This window comes from Perca fluviatilis, chromosome 8 (genome assembly GCF_010015445.1).
Source record: "Perca fluviatilis chromosome 8, GENO_Pfluv_1.0, whole genome shotgun sequence".
In the NCBI taxonomy this organism is placed as follows: domain Eukaryota; kingdom Metazoa; phylum Chordata; class Actinopteri; order Perciformes; family Percidae; genus Perca; species Perca fluviatilis.
The window spans coordinates 17,940,824-17,955,783 of record NC_053119.1 but is presented as its reverse complement, the minus strand read 5'-3'; the positions used below and the strand labels follow the sequence as shown (position 1 = coordinate 17,955,783).

General features: G+C 41.1%; 1 protein-coding gene across 5 annotated transcripts in view; it reads left to right on the top strand.

Annotated features, from left to right (window-relative positions):
- The window catches only part of megf11 (multiple EGF-like-domains 11), a 74,326-nt gene that overhangs the window by 50,747 nt on the left and 8,619 nt on the right, over window positions 1-14,960 (top strand). For 4 of the 5 annotated variants that reach the window (XM_039809894.1, XM_039809893.1, XM_039809896.1 and 1 more), the window contains exons 10-16: window positions 219-431; window positions 878-1,052; window positions 6,273-6,393; window positions 7,217-7,380; window positions 7,517-7,619; window positions 10,479-10,625; window positions 12,620-12,754. In XM_039809894.1, the coding sequence (XP_039665828.1) occupies window positions 219-431; window positions 878-1,052; window positions 6,273-6,393; window positions 7,217-7,380; window positions 7,517-7,619; window positions 10,479-10,625; window positions 12,620-12,754 (1,058 nt within the window). The remainder of the gene's footprint in view (window positions 1-218; window positions 432-877; window positions 1,053-6,272; window positions 6,394-7,216; window positions 7,381-7,516; window positions 7,620-10,478; window positions 10,626-12,619; window positions 12,755-14,960) is intronic. The other variant, XM_039809895.1, reaches the window with a different exon arrangement.

Sequence of the window (14,960 nt, the reverse complement as noted above, 5' to 3'; positions counted from 1 at the left end):
TAAAACAAATTAGCAAAACTTCACATAAACAATAAATGTATTATCACTGTTGCTTTTGATTTATTTTTTGTCGATCCACTAATTAGTTCAGCTCTGTTTTCAATGTGTCACGTGTACTTAGATGCTTTAACATTTGAATTTCATGTTACCACTCTTTACTCAAATATTTTTAACGTACTTTTTAGACACCAATTTAAAAGACTGTTATTTTCCTCCAGGTGTCAGGATGACTGTCCTGTCGGCACCTTTGGCCCGCAGTGTAACCAGAGGTGTGAGTGTCAGAATGGAGCCAAGTGTCACCATATCAACGGAGCCTGTCTGTGTGAAACAGGATTTAAAGGCCCTAATTGCCAAGAGAGATTCTGTCCCCCAGGCCTCTACGGCCTCATCTGTGACAAGTACTGCCCCTGTAATACCACCAACACCGTGAGGTTAGTGAGACATCAGCGCAAGGCCGCACACAGCTTCCCTCTGACCAAGCCCTAAAGCGAAGCCACCTGTATCTCCTGTAACCTGCTTCTAAGCCAGTACTCATTCTAAAGTCTGGACACCTCTTAGCCATGTCATCCAGTTAGCTTTTAATCGCGACCTTTGCTTCATTCATAATTTCTCAGCAGCATTCATAGTTAATGCAATGTTAATGCTCTGATTCCTGCTGGAGTTGGGCACCGACCATAGAAGTCATTACAGAAAGAAGGAGAAAAAGGACACCTCATCTATCTGAGACAAGCACGTAGACACATGGATGGATGAATTGCTATTGCGCAGACTTCACACTTTGACCCTGCTCACGAATGAAGTGTTGATACTCTCCGAGCTGAAACTTTGCCTCAGTCTTCTTGTTGTTGTCCCATCTTTCTTTCTCATTATGCTGTAGCTGCCACCCGCTTTCTGGTGAATGCACCTGCTCTGCAGGATGGACAGGGCTTTACTGTAATGAGACCTGCCCTCCTGGATACTACGGAGAGGGATGCATGCTGCCTTGTAGCTGCACCAACGGAGCTGACTGCCATCCTGTTACAGGCACTTGTATATGTGCCCCTGGGTTCATGGTGAGTAGCAGATCTGCTATGTAATTGTGCTTTGGTCAGTGGCTGCTATCATGGTCATGTTTTTTTGTTATTTAAGATGTTATATGTTTTATTGTTATTTATTTAATTTTAATTTGACCTTTACTTGGTCTTATTATATCTAAATCTCTTTTTAGAGAGATCCAACATGCCAAAATGCTAACCTCAAATATTTTACACAAACCGACACAGAGCCAACCTTCACTGAAGGAAGAAGAGTTAGGAAAGAAGAAAGAATAGAAGAATAGGAATGCTTTAAATGTATTAAAACATACTGAAATGGAAAATGAGGAACAATAAACACACAAAAAAAAAAAAAAAAATAAAAAAAAATAAACAACAAAAATTTTAAAAAATTAATTATTTTTTTTTTTTTTTAAAAAAATTTATTTTTTTTTTTTTTTTTTTTTTTTTTTTTTTTTATTTTATTTTTATAATTTTTTAAGAAAAAAAAAAAAATTTTTTTTTTTTTTTAAAATTTTTTTTAAAAAATTTGTTTTTTTTTTTTTTTTTTTTTTTTTTTTTTTTTTTTTTTTTTTTTATACTAATGAAAATCAGTTTCATCAAATAATAATGATAAAATTAGGTCTGTGTAAGGGTATCAGTATTGTGCCTAAATCTAATGTAGCTCTTTATTTGTGAAGGTTGTTGCTTTGATTTATATTTCATGTTATTTGTGGCCATAGTAAAATGTTTGCGTCATTGTGGTTGTAATGTTCTGGAAGTGGTCCAGGTATTACTTTAGAACCTTTTTGTACACAGGCAGGCAGAAGCAAGGTGAGACATTTCATTATTGCCTTATTATGGATGTGCTCTATTGCACCACAAGAAATTCCTTGCTAAATGATTAATTCTCTGGTCCAGCCGTTTGCAGACATTAATAATCAGTCGTGTGTATTTTACAAATACGGTTGATACATCTTAGCTTGTGGCATCAGAGAGACAATAGAGAGTGAGAAGATCTATATTCTGGTAAGATCAATTGGAAGAAAATTGAAACTTTGACCTATATAAGTTTCCATTTTAGCAGTTTTTGTGCAGCCACAATGTCCCTTTTGCAACTGTCAAATTAGGTGGCTTACTTCAATCAGTTTTCCCATTGTATTTCTTGTCTTGCAATCTGAAGTTACAGAGCAACAGAGCCTGAGAGGGTACATTTCTGCCAACATTACATTTCAGTGGAAATTGCCTGTGTCTTACAGCGGGCCACTGTGGTGAATTGAGCTACCGAGCGGGGCCGCAGACTGTGTCTTAATTTGCTCCACCTGTTCTCTTTGGTGGCTGCTGGGAAGGGCTGCCAGATCCATTAAACAGACCTAGAGGGCAGGAGCTGGATAGAAAAGGAGGCAGTCAGAAGGGAACAGACAGCTCATAGAGAGGATTGGTGTGTTTGGTGTGTGTGTTGTAGGGAGAGGGAGAGGGCGAGTACACAGGGTAGTTTTTTATAACAAAAAGCTGTTGCTTTGCAAACAACACTGAGGCTTTTTTAGAAAGTTAGAGCTGTGATTCTTGCCTTTACCTGCGAGTGTGTAACTGTCACATGCATGGCACATGCATCATTATCACACAGTGGGGCTTTTAAAATGTTATTGATGATGGTGTTGCAGTTATGATTGCTGGTGAAGTCACTTCCTCAGGGGACAGCCGATAGGACTAAGTCTCCTTGCTGTATCTTTGTGGGAACTAAAGCAAAGTGTTGGAGCAGACTGAGCTCCTGCATGCTTGATTTAGCTCTAGTAATTGGACATGCTCTTTTTGACTGGGACAAAGTGATTACATGTTACCTATTCAGACGTCCCTTGCAATCTGCAGCATGTACTCACAGTAAAAAAATGTCCTAAGAGTATGTCTACAGTTTCTACAGATTATGTTGATACCGTTGTATCTGAAATATGAATGCATTAGTAATGTATTCCAGTCTGCCTTTTGTGGGTGGTGAAAACAAATCATTTTCCTATCTCTCAGTGCTTTCTAGGCTCATCAAAAGGTTCAGAGGTTCATTTTCTGTCTTTTTTCTGCTGCATGAATTTTAAACTGCAGTCACTCATCCAGCAGTTAGATGGACTGTTAAGGAGTGAGACTGATTGGTAATTAGTGGTGCCATTTGCATCTAGTCTCAATGGGTACGAGGCTGATCAATGTTGTGTCAGCGAGAGGCTTTCTGGAAAAAGTGCTCTCCAATTACATTAAGATACTAATAGGTTTGAATTTAGTGCCTTGGCCAAGGACGACCTGGCTGCCTCTCAGCAGCTCAGGTCTGGTTGCAGCCTCCATTGGCTATGTAGTTATGTAAGGTCCTGCTGCTCTCGTGCGATGGACTGACAGCCCGTGTATTAATAATGATTCTCCACATACAGACTTCTATCCTTCGCAGCTCAGAAGTAATATGAATCTGTCAACTAATGAGAGAGCTGCCTTTCCCCTCTTAAGAGCAGACCAACCATTGGTCTCTGTGCCATGAGGGTGAAACCAAGTGGAATCGGATGCAGCCAAGGATGCAGCAAAATCCATGTGGTCATTTGTGGCTGCATGACGTTTTATCCATGAGTCCAGTCACCAGTAAATTGCCTGTGCTCTGAAGACAGGCTGCACCCCTCCCACCCATCCAGCCCCCACTGGCTGGACGAACTTCTCTCCACATTTAACGACTGTAACTGAACTGCTATTGTTAGCAGTCTTGAAGCTGTCATTTTCCGCAGAACAAAGGTTATTGCAACAGATTGATAAAAATTTCATTCACAGACTGACACTTATATGTGGTGTACGCGGAGGAGAGATGTTTTAAGATGTGTGTTCTGCCCCTGGCGTCCACTGGCACATCTCATCCTGCCTTTTGTTTAAACTGAGTTCAAAATGATAATGAGAGCAGTGAGCAGCCAGCAGTCCCCCAGTGCTCTGGTTAGTGAAGCAAGAGCCACTCAGGACTCCTCTGGGCCACTAATTGGAACTCTAAATCATTGTGTCACCTGTCACTCAAGGCAGGGTGTGGGAATCCATAGACTGGCTGTGATCTCCAGCTTAGGGAGGGACGAGACTAGTGTAGGTGGGTTGTGCTCAGCCTTCAAAGCAGAGAAATTCTAATGACAGCAGGCTGTAGAGGACAGGGAAGAAGTGCTGCATGTCCTTTACCAAATAGTTCACTCTAATGCAATAGTAAGGGACTCAAAGGCTGCGCCAGCATGGCTGCCAATCTCCCTTTGGTGTGCTTCTTAATAGTAAATTCGTCAGCTGCAGTCTCTGGGATCCTGCTGTTCCCCTGTCCAACCAGTTCACCATATAGTTTATGCATTTGTTTTTGCTTCTCCCCAGTTTGGTTTCATCATATTATCATTCTTAGTACTGCTAACTCCCACTGTTGGCCTGAGGCAGGTGTAGACAACCATGTGCTTCCTCTGATGCACATGGTGTCGCAAGCTGCTTTGGCAAAGTGAGGTTTAAAATATTCTTCTCTGATTCTAACCCCTTTTTGTGCAGGCGCCTCAACCAACCAGTAGGAGTCGCTAATTAGGGGACAAGGAAATGATCCTCAAACACTGTCAGTTGTGTTCTTCGGGATGTAGGGACCAAATGGGGGATTGAAATCTGGTCTTGAGCACTGCATCACTTCGCCCTAAAATGTGATGGTCCTACTCACGTGTGTCTACAAAATCCCTGCAGCAGTGTACAGCATTATTGATGCATCTTCTAACAGACAATTTACCAAGCAATAATCATATCTTTAGTTACTTTAGAACAAAAATGGTTGTATTAATGAACCAAAGCTAGTTGGACTTAAAGTGATGGTTCGGAGTAATTCACCCTAGGGTCCTTTGCACCATGACCTCGAGCCAAACACCCCCCCAGAAGCTTTTTTCACCTGGGTCTAACATTGGAAGAGTTAGCTAGAGTAGCGTTATCAGCTGAATAGCTTAGCGCAGGGGCTAATGGACCCACGTTTGTATCTTGTAAGTTACCCCACTAATAATGCCCGAAATTATACCAAACGTCTACAAGTAGTAAAAATAGGTTATGCTCTCATAAAACGATGGATTGGAAAGTTTGTAAGTACACCAGAAGTTTATGAACACTTGCCTGCTCTCTTCAGCTCTCGTGCTGCTGCTACCTGCAGTTAGACGAGTGCTTAGGGCGCTCTACAAATTACTACCGAAAAGAGATACAACAAAAATATTTATTAATTTAATGATTAAATAAGGTAATGTCTCCAAACTTACCTCAATTATAACTTGTCTCCTGCTAGTTATACTACAGCACTAACAAAAAGTTAAATTAAAAATATTTTTGTTGCATCTCTTTCGAATAGCCCTAAGCACCGCGCTTTACAGCAGCAACAACAACAGCAGAGAGCAGAAGCCAGCAGGCAAGTGTTATTTACATACACTTCTGGTGTACTTACAAACTTTCCAATCCATCGTTTTATGAGAGCATAACCTATTTGTACTACTTGTAGACATTTGGTATCATTTCGGGCATTATTAGTGGGGTAACTTACGAGATACAAACGTGGGTCCATTAGCCCCTGCGCTAAGCTATTCAGCTGATAACGCTACTCTACGCTAACTCTCCCAATGTTAGACCCAGGTGAAAAAAGCTTCAGGGGGGGTGTTTGGCTCGAGGTCATGGTGCAAAGGACCCTAGGGTGAATTACTCCGAACCATCACTTTAAGGTCAGATTTGGTATTACAGATTTTGTAGCTTGGTTGAAAACGGGAAGAGTCTGGATTCTCTGGCTTTGGAGTCCTGCCAGTCTCTCCACTGATGAAAGTGGAGATCCCCCCCATGAGACCAACCTAAAGGGAGGGAGAGATGGAGAGAGAAGTGAAGAGATGGGGTGGAGCATGGTTGCAAAAATTGAAGCGTTGCTGGAAGTAGGTGCTGTCAGAATATATGGAGTGCATAATTGGAAGGTGAGAGGCGATAGCTTTGGGGGGTCCTTCCTCTTGAACTTTAGTTAAGATCATAAATCCATTCAGTTTTACGGTTGCTTTGCTTCTCATTCTGTATACCGATACAGTATGACTGGTGTAAATAAACAGTTCAGTAAGCTATGGAGAAGTGCAGTGAACCTTCCCTGTCTTTCTGTCTCTGTCTATTCAGACTATATTATTTCTATATAATCTTTGGTCTGCCAAAGTCAGCACTTATTGCCATGATTATTCTTTGCCTCATGGCTTTGCCTTATGTCTTTCTTATTTCTTATTTCAGGGTGAGGACTGTGCTACAGTGTGTCCTCCTGGTCTATATGGACGAAGCTGCATGTCCACCTGCTCCTGCCATAATCACGCATCCTGCTCTCCAGTCGACGGCTCCTGCATCTGCAGGGAAGGTAAATTGACTCATAGTAAAAGGTTCAGAGCAACTCCTGAGCTTTATAAGATATGCTACACAGACTGTACTGTATGCTGTATCCACGGATACATCTTACATGGATGAACAGCACTTGGACATGTGCAACTGTACTTGTGGTCTGAGTCCTCTTGCATTCTGTGCTTGAGAATGTAAGACTAAAAACATAAACTAGGTTGTTTTTTACGCATACATACTGTATTTAACACAACTACCAGATGACCCCTGCACTTCATTTATTCTCTGCTTGCTATGTTCAGTTATCTTTTAAATTAATAATACATCATATTAGCGATTTAGCGATATAATAAATGATTTACCAAGAGGACATTTGGTGCCAATCCATCTAGTGAGCATGTTGAGCTATTTCATATGTGAAAACTGACCTGCTGGGGGCACTACAAGAAAGGAAATTGGATCGTAAAAGTCCATAGGATTCATCCTCTTGAGAACGTGAATGTCTGTACAAAATGTCATCTTAATCCATCAGGTAGTTGTTAAGTTATTTCAGTCTAGGCCAAAGTGGTGGCCCGACCAACTGACCAAGAGACAATGCTGTCCCTAGAATGATGCATGGATACAAATATATTTTTGCATAACAGAATACATTTTTGTCTTTAATATTCCTTGAATGATATCCCTTAAATCCCTCAGATTTATCTTGAGGGTTTGAACCCCGGCTTTGGGACCATTGTACTATACTATTATTTTGTGTGAAATTATAACTGTAATACAATGTTGCTGTATCCACAATACTTGGTTTATATAAAAATGAACAGTTGGCTGTGTCTCTCTTACCCCAGGCTGGCATGGTGTGGACTGCTCCATGCTCTGTTCCAGCGGTCAGTGGGGTCTGGGCTGTAATCAGACATGCTTATGTTCCAATGGAGCTGCATGTGACCCTATAGATGGCACCTGTACATGTTCACCTGGGTGGAGGGGAGAGCACTGCGCCGAGTCCTGCCCTGTAAGTCTGTCTTTTAACTGAGAGGGCGCTGCAAAAAATCCTGCGGGCATTAAACCTTTTGGAGCAACATACAACTTCTCATTCTGCCAATGTTTAGAGTTTTAAAGGCATAACGGCAAGTTTGTTTTGTTGTCAGGATGGGACCTATGGGTTGGAGTGTCGTGAGCGCTGTGACTGTAGCCATGCTGATGGCTGTGATCCAGTGAGTGGCTACTGCCGCTGCTACCCTGGCTGGACAGGTCAGTATTGCTTTCAGAAAAGGTTGACATAAGGGACATAAAACCTCTAAACTGTATTTATTTATCCTCATCATCAAATCAAAGACATCAGATTCTAGTCAGACTACTTATTTACCAAAACAAGAACATGTTTTTTTGTTTTACAGTATGTTTACAGAATGTCTAAGCATTGTTTTGTTAATTAAATGTTTAATTTGTTTTGCCACTGAGCCAGCGGGGTATATGAATGAGAAATGTTGAGAATTGAGCTCTAAATTAATTCTCTCAGCTAACACACTGTATGCTGGTATGCAATCATGCTGATAGTGAATCCAGTTATACACGTCTAAAATGACTCACTAGATAAATATTTGGAGACAGAATCAAATCATTGGCTCAGAATGCTCTCATGAGTTGTAAACACAAGTTTTTTTAAACACGGCCTCTGATATTTTTAATTTTTGGTTCTGTTAATTATTTAAAGTTCCAGGTTGTAAAATCTGACTAAACCAACTGCCATATTTATTAATCGGAGGATTCACTCTCTCTTAGTAGTCATATCTCTCCATTTGAACTGTGATTCCCTTTATACATAAATTCTTACGTGTGTTTTACGTGAACACATGTCTGCTTTTTGTTTCTTGTCATTTCAAACGTTTGCTCACAGGGAAAGAGGTGGAGGTTGGAAAGTGTGAATGTCACAGCAAGGGTGAGGTTCATTATACTCAAAACTGAAGCGTCGCATCTGAATGTCAAATGCAGGGGGCTAGCTGAGGACCTGGTCTCTGAGCCTGGGTGGAGAGGTGCAGTCAGGGAGGGAATAGATTCAGCAGGAAAGGTCAAGCCTGTGAGCTCTCAGCAGCCCACTCCATTCAGCCTCCTGAGCTTAGGGCATTTATTCTGGGAAACAATGTGGGTTTTATTATCTGCAAGAACGGAGCCAGTAAAACGGGCCTCTCATGCTCTGAATCCTGCGCAGGTCGGGACCATCTGTCAGCCTTAATTGAGTCACCAGGGTGCAGGGCTGGGGGCAGCGTGGAGCCCATCGGGCCGGACAAACACACACATACACACTCGAATCATAGAGGCTTGAAAGTGGGCTCTCTGAATGTAGGAGCTCCTAGAGAGAGGAAGATGTGGGTTTTGTCACAGGACTGAGTCGGGGATGGAATAAAATGGCTATTTACAGAAACACTGGAGCTATTTTCTTTAAAAACACTACGTAAACACTGTCATATCACTGAGCATGCTAACTCCAGAGACGGTATGGCATCCTACTTTGCTGTCAACTTGCTGTTTGTTTTATTATGGGCTTTGCATAAACTGTCAAGAAGCTTGACTCTAGGAGTGTGTGCGTGTAAGTCGTCTGTGACCCACACAGTTGTTGCTGAGCTGTCGTAAGCCTGACATCAGCCTACAAAGATGTAAAAAGAGTGCTGTGTCCAGACACTTGATGCAGGGGCTTCATGCTAGTTAAATATGACTTCACCTTTCATTTCTGAAGAGATTCCATGTCATAGAGCAGGTAATGTGAGTGTGTGTTTACACGCACTGAGAGAGAGACGTAAAGAGGGAGAGAGAGGTTTGCTATTCTCTGCTCACTCTGTACAAATTGGATAGTGAGACCTCTGGCACTTCTCAGCGAAAAGGCTCCTTTGAAGACACTTCAGTTCTGCCTTCTCTCACTCTTTCTTCTTCTTCCTCACTAGGCATCCAAAGCCCCTGTTTGTCACCATTAGACTGAAGTGTGATGCTCTGTCCTCATTCATTTTCTGACAGTAAAAGCAGTGAGTTTTTTCTGCCTGGCCTAGCAGAACCTCAAACACACTTGCACAAGCCTTGCCCCCCTTTTGATGTCCATGGCTAGGCCTCCAACTAAATCACTGCTACCATGCCCCCTCCTCATCAGCACTAACATTTCCTCTCCTTTACTCCTCTGTTACAGCCCTAAGGTGCCCTGGTTACTGTATAACATTAGTCCCAAGAGTTTAGCCCAGGTTTAATTCAAAGGTACTGCACTAATGCTGCTTTAATGGCCACACCATTCTCAGATATTCTCACTCAAAGAAAATTTCAAATGAGGCTTCGAACTGAGGGCTGCTTGAAAGGTTGCAGTTTGTATGTGTGTGTGTGTGTGTGTGTATGCGTGTGTGTGTATGCGTGTGTGTGTGTGTGTGTGTGTGTGTGTGTGTGTGTGTGTGTGTAAGTACAGTATGTGACTCTTAGTGTGCATATGTGCCTGAGTGTTTGCAGCGATACATTTTATTTTATGAGCCTGTCTGTATGTACAATACATTTAGTTTTTTTTAACCCATGGGTGTGAGTGAGAGAAAGCAGGCTGCTTCGACTGATGAGTTAATGCATCCATGTGCACAGTAAGAATACTGTATGGATGCAGTGTTTTGTATTTGTTGGTTGGAGCTGCGTCAAACACACAGTGACACTTCCAGACTGCGCTCTTGTAGCCTTAGTACTTTCCTTCGGCTCTGTACACTACCCCGGCTCTGCTGAAAGAGAATGGGAGACAAGCTGGGCCTCTCTCGAGACCTCCAACCTTGTTAATCAACACGGTGCACTGGCAAGGAGCCCCAGTCAGATCAAAAATAAAATACATTTTGAAAGGAGAAACAGAGTCTGAAAGGATTGGCTGAACTAAAAAAAACACACACTCCAAATGGCAGCTTCTTCATTCAGGACTGAAATCAATTGAGGATCCACGCTGGGTGAATAACCCTCCACACATACACTGTGATCAGGCATTGTGATGCTGTCCTTTGATAGTATGTTTTTACAGATGGCAGGCTATTTAGAATATTTCAGCATACCAGTCTTTGCCTCCGTCGTGTGCATTCGCTGAATATTCGTGTAATGTTCCTGCAGGAATCCACTGTGATAATGTGTGCCCACAAGGCTTCTGGGGACCCAACTGTTCAGTCAGCTGTTCCTGTCAGAACGGAGGATCCTGCTCTCCAGAGGACGGTACTTGTGTGTGTGCACCAGGATACAGAGGGACGTCCTGCAAAAGAAGTGAGCCTCCTTCTCTTTTTCCAAGCAACCTCTCTTTATCCAAACCTTAAAGTGCTCATATTATGCTTTTTGGCTTTTTCCCTTTCCTTTATTGTGTTATATATCTTTTTTGTGCACGTTATAGGTTTACAAAGTGCAAAAAACCCAAAGTCCACCCCAAAGGGACTTACCATCTCCATCAGAAAACACTGTTCACAAACTGCTCCAAACAGCTCTATTGTAGTCCAGCCTTTACTTCAGAGACGACCGTGCGTCACTTTGTAACACACGTTGTAATGCTCGCCTAGCTGCTAGCGTGGCACGCCCTCATGCTCTGCTTCTGACTAGGTAGTGCTTACCTAGCTACTGCTCATGTGCGACTCCCAACAAAGATGGAATAGAAGTGTGATGCCTCACTCTGTAGCTAAAACAGAGAGCTCAACACACAGGAGCATACAGGAGCTGCAGCAATGTGCAGTACAACAAAAATATGTTTTTTTGAAAATTAAACCATGTAAACCTATTCTGACATAACCTCTAAATACAATTATGAACCTGAAAATGAGCATAATATGAGCACTTTAAGTGATAACGGCACAAGCCTTAGAGTGCCTTAACAAACTCCATCATAGTATTGACCTTGCTTTGATCTTTGCAGAATTGTTGAAGGGTTAGCTTGCTAAGGAGAAGCACTTAGTTGTCGGTCATAACTGCTTGAGTGTAAACCCTTCATCACTGCTATCACTTAATCACAGTGTCTTTACCCCAACAGCAATACACACACACACACACACACACACACACACACACACACACACACACACACACACACACACACACACACACACCCCATACATGCTCCTCATCATCCCCCTGCCCTGTCCTCAACAACCAACTCACAGTGGGAGACTCACAGTCCTTGCCCAAGGCTCATCAGAGGGCATGCTCACTGGGAGTGCTAGCTCTGGTTTCTGAATGGGGTTTGTCTGGGGCCGCTCTCAAGTGATGAGCTCACTGATTGGGAGTGAGATTCACAGTCACAAACATGTAAACATCAATTTGACTGGAATGTAAGACCGAGACAGTGTGCTTGTCGAACAGGCTTCATTGGGACGAACTGTGAGCAGAGTTGAGTAGGCCCAACGCATTTTAGCACTGAGCAAAATGACTCTGTTTGTGTGTGTGTGTGTGTGTGTGTGTGTGTTTTATTACTCCAAATTAAATGTTTACACAGATAATGTTCTTATCAGGTGAAAACTTCATAACTGCAATTTTGCTGTTTATTTCTGTTGAAACTTTAATTGGAGGATTACGTATGTCTCCAGAGGCTGATAAAGGTGTGCTTTAAATCTAATCAAAAACCATGGGGTAAATTTAACATTGCATGGTTGTCAAATGACAACCAAGGCTGTTTTTGTCAATTCCTAAAATGTTTCTTATTTTTGAAATACCTGATTGTCTCCTGAGACTGGTGATTATTGGAGTAGGAATCCAACCCAAATCACCTGCTTTAATAATAGGAGCATAACATGGCTTTTTAAGGTTCTCGCTATACTGAAATGAAAATATAATTTTATATAAATTGCAGTCTCTTATCATGGTTGCACTGTTAATGCTCTTTGTATACAAGTATAATTACCTTTTGAATAGATCTTAATGGTGCACAATCTTTCAATAAAATCAGCATTATTAACACACAGTTGTATGTTTCCTGACATTTATAGATCATCAAAACTTTACATAAAACAGACTTCATAATTCTCTTAACTATTTTACTGCTCCATGTCTGGCAGCAGATAAAATGGGAGTGATTATAATATAGACTGACTTTTCTGCTTTTTACCTCCCTTTGCTGTCTCTCCTCGTCTTTTCTGCTTTAATTCTTCCGGCCTTGATTTTTCTGTACTCCCTTGATCACTGTTGTCATGCCCCGTTTCATTATTATATACCTCTTGTTTCATCCAATGTTGTCGACTGATTCCCTCTCCTCTCCTGCCATGCTCTGCCGGCTGCAGTCTGCTCTCCGGGGTTCTATGGGCATCGCTGCAGCCAGTCGTGTCCGCAGTGTGTGCACAGCACTGGGCCGTGCCATCATGTCACGGGCCACTGTGAGTGCCTGTCTGGCTTCTCTGGTTCTCTGTGCAACCAAGGCAAGTAGCCTTCTGTGTCCCTTTGACCTTTTCTGTTTCTTTTACTCATTGTGAGGTTTTTAGTTGTTGCTCCTGGAAAAAGGTAATACAGCTTATATCTGAAAATGCCAGACAGGAAATACAAAAATGGTTAGGAAACAACATTGATTATAAAAAAAACAAGACAATAAGGTAGCCATCAACAGATAGAGTTACACAAGCTTAAAGTGCCCATATTATGAAAAAAACACTTTTTCTGGAATTTGGGGTGTTCTTTTGTGTCTCTGGTGCTTCCACACACATACAAACTTTGAAAAAAATCCATCCATGCTGTTTTGAGTGAGATACGGTTTCTGAATGTGTCCTGCCTTCAGTCTCCTGGTGAGCTGTTCAAAATCGGCTTGGACTGTGACGTCACAATCCGAAACGAGCTGGCTAACCGCAACCGTTAGCTCGTAGCGTTAGCATGCTAACGCTAATGCTAACACTAGCATGGTACCTCGTTCTCAATAGCAAAGCACTGCTACAACACATACAAGTTCACCATAATCTACAAAATAACTACTTACATGTGCACCCTCATTTAGAAGTCTCCCAGCTAATCCTGCCTTGTAACTGACTGAAGTTGGAGAAACAGCCTGTCTTTTACTGTCTATGGAGCTAGCTAGCTGACATGATCTACATCTGAGCTACTGAGCATCTGCAAGTGCAATCAAAGATAGTACAGAAGAAGAAGAAAAGAGCTCTCACTCTGTAGCTAAAACAGAAACCAGGTGAAAAGAGGATCTACAGCAGTGAGAGAGAGCTGTGCAGTACAACAAAAATATGGTGTTTTTTGAAAATTAAACCATGTAGCCTAAACCTATTCTGGTACAACCTTAAAATACAATTATGAACCTGAAAATGAGTATAATATGGGCGCTTTAAGGATTCACTATGCTAAATGTATGTTAAACATTTATACATTTAAATACATTTAACATGTATAAATATATTAATAGTTTAAAATTAATTATTTTAATACCTTACTATTGTATGTACCATAAAAGCATATGTGTAAATGCTTAAGGCCACCCTACATGTTATTGTAGGCCAAGTTTTATGTGCAACTCAATTTTATCCAATATATTATGTTCTATTACTTTTAGCTAAGAGGTCCTTGGCCTAAAAGATGTTGAAGTAAAAGTAAAAATGATACAGCGTTAAAAGTTATGTGCTGATGCCTACAATATCTCATGATATCTTAGGCTCTTAATTTATATGTAAAATAAAGTCCCTCTTCCACAGCATTTTGTGAGGACACCTGTACATTTTCCTACAGTCCTTGCTGTGCTCAGTGGCTCTAAGAAGATCAAAGTGATGGCCTGCTGCCTCTCCCACTGGCAACTTAGCCTTGAAACTTTGAATAATGGCTTTTATCAGTGCACACCAGACCAAATAAAAAAAAAACACACTTCACACACGTCAAGTAAATGTTGCTGTCCCTCTGCCTAATTCTGCAAAGAGAGCTGCATGTGAATTGCTTTTCACTTATAAGCAGAGTCAAAGAAACAACACAGGCAGAACAGACTTCTTGTTAAATTTAATTTCAAGGCAACCAGGCAAACATTTTCTTTGTGTATTGCCTCAGCGATGTTGTTTAAATCACATAGGAAGAGCTTGTTGACAGAAAACATTACTTCTCTACAGTTCCTTATTTTAGCTTTGAAGAGTTTGAATAGGATGTTGCACTTTTGGAAATTGTGAATGATTTTAATTAACGTACAAGTGTTTTATGATGAAGTAGCCAGTAATCTTGTTGTTTGTCGGATGTTTTTAAGCCACAAACATTTGAAACGAAACTTATAAAGACATTAGGGCTGAACAATTAATCTAAATTCTGTTCAAATCGTAATATGGACTAGTACGATATCCATTTTGCAGGAGGCGCAATATTCGTTAAAGGCAAAATATGTGTCAAAATACCATTGTAAATAAAGTATTGTGGTGCTGCAGAGGTGTCCCGGCCTACAAATCGTATTATTCAAACTTATGTGTTGATATACAGATCCTCGACAATATATTTTCCAGTGAAAATGAGAATAATAATGCAAAAAATTAACATTCCCTCCAATATTGTGAATCATATCGCAATAGCAATATCAGTCAAAATCACAATTACATATTTTTTTCCAAATCATTCAACCCTAAAAGAGATTGAGACATGTAAAATGTAAATTACATGATC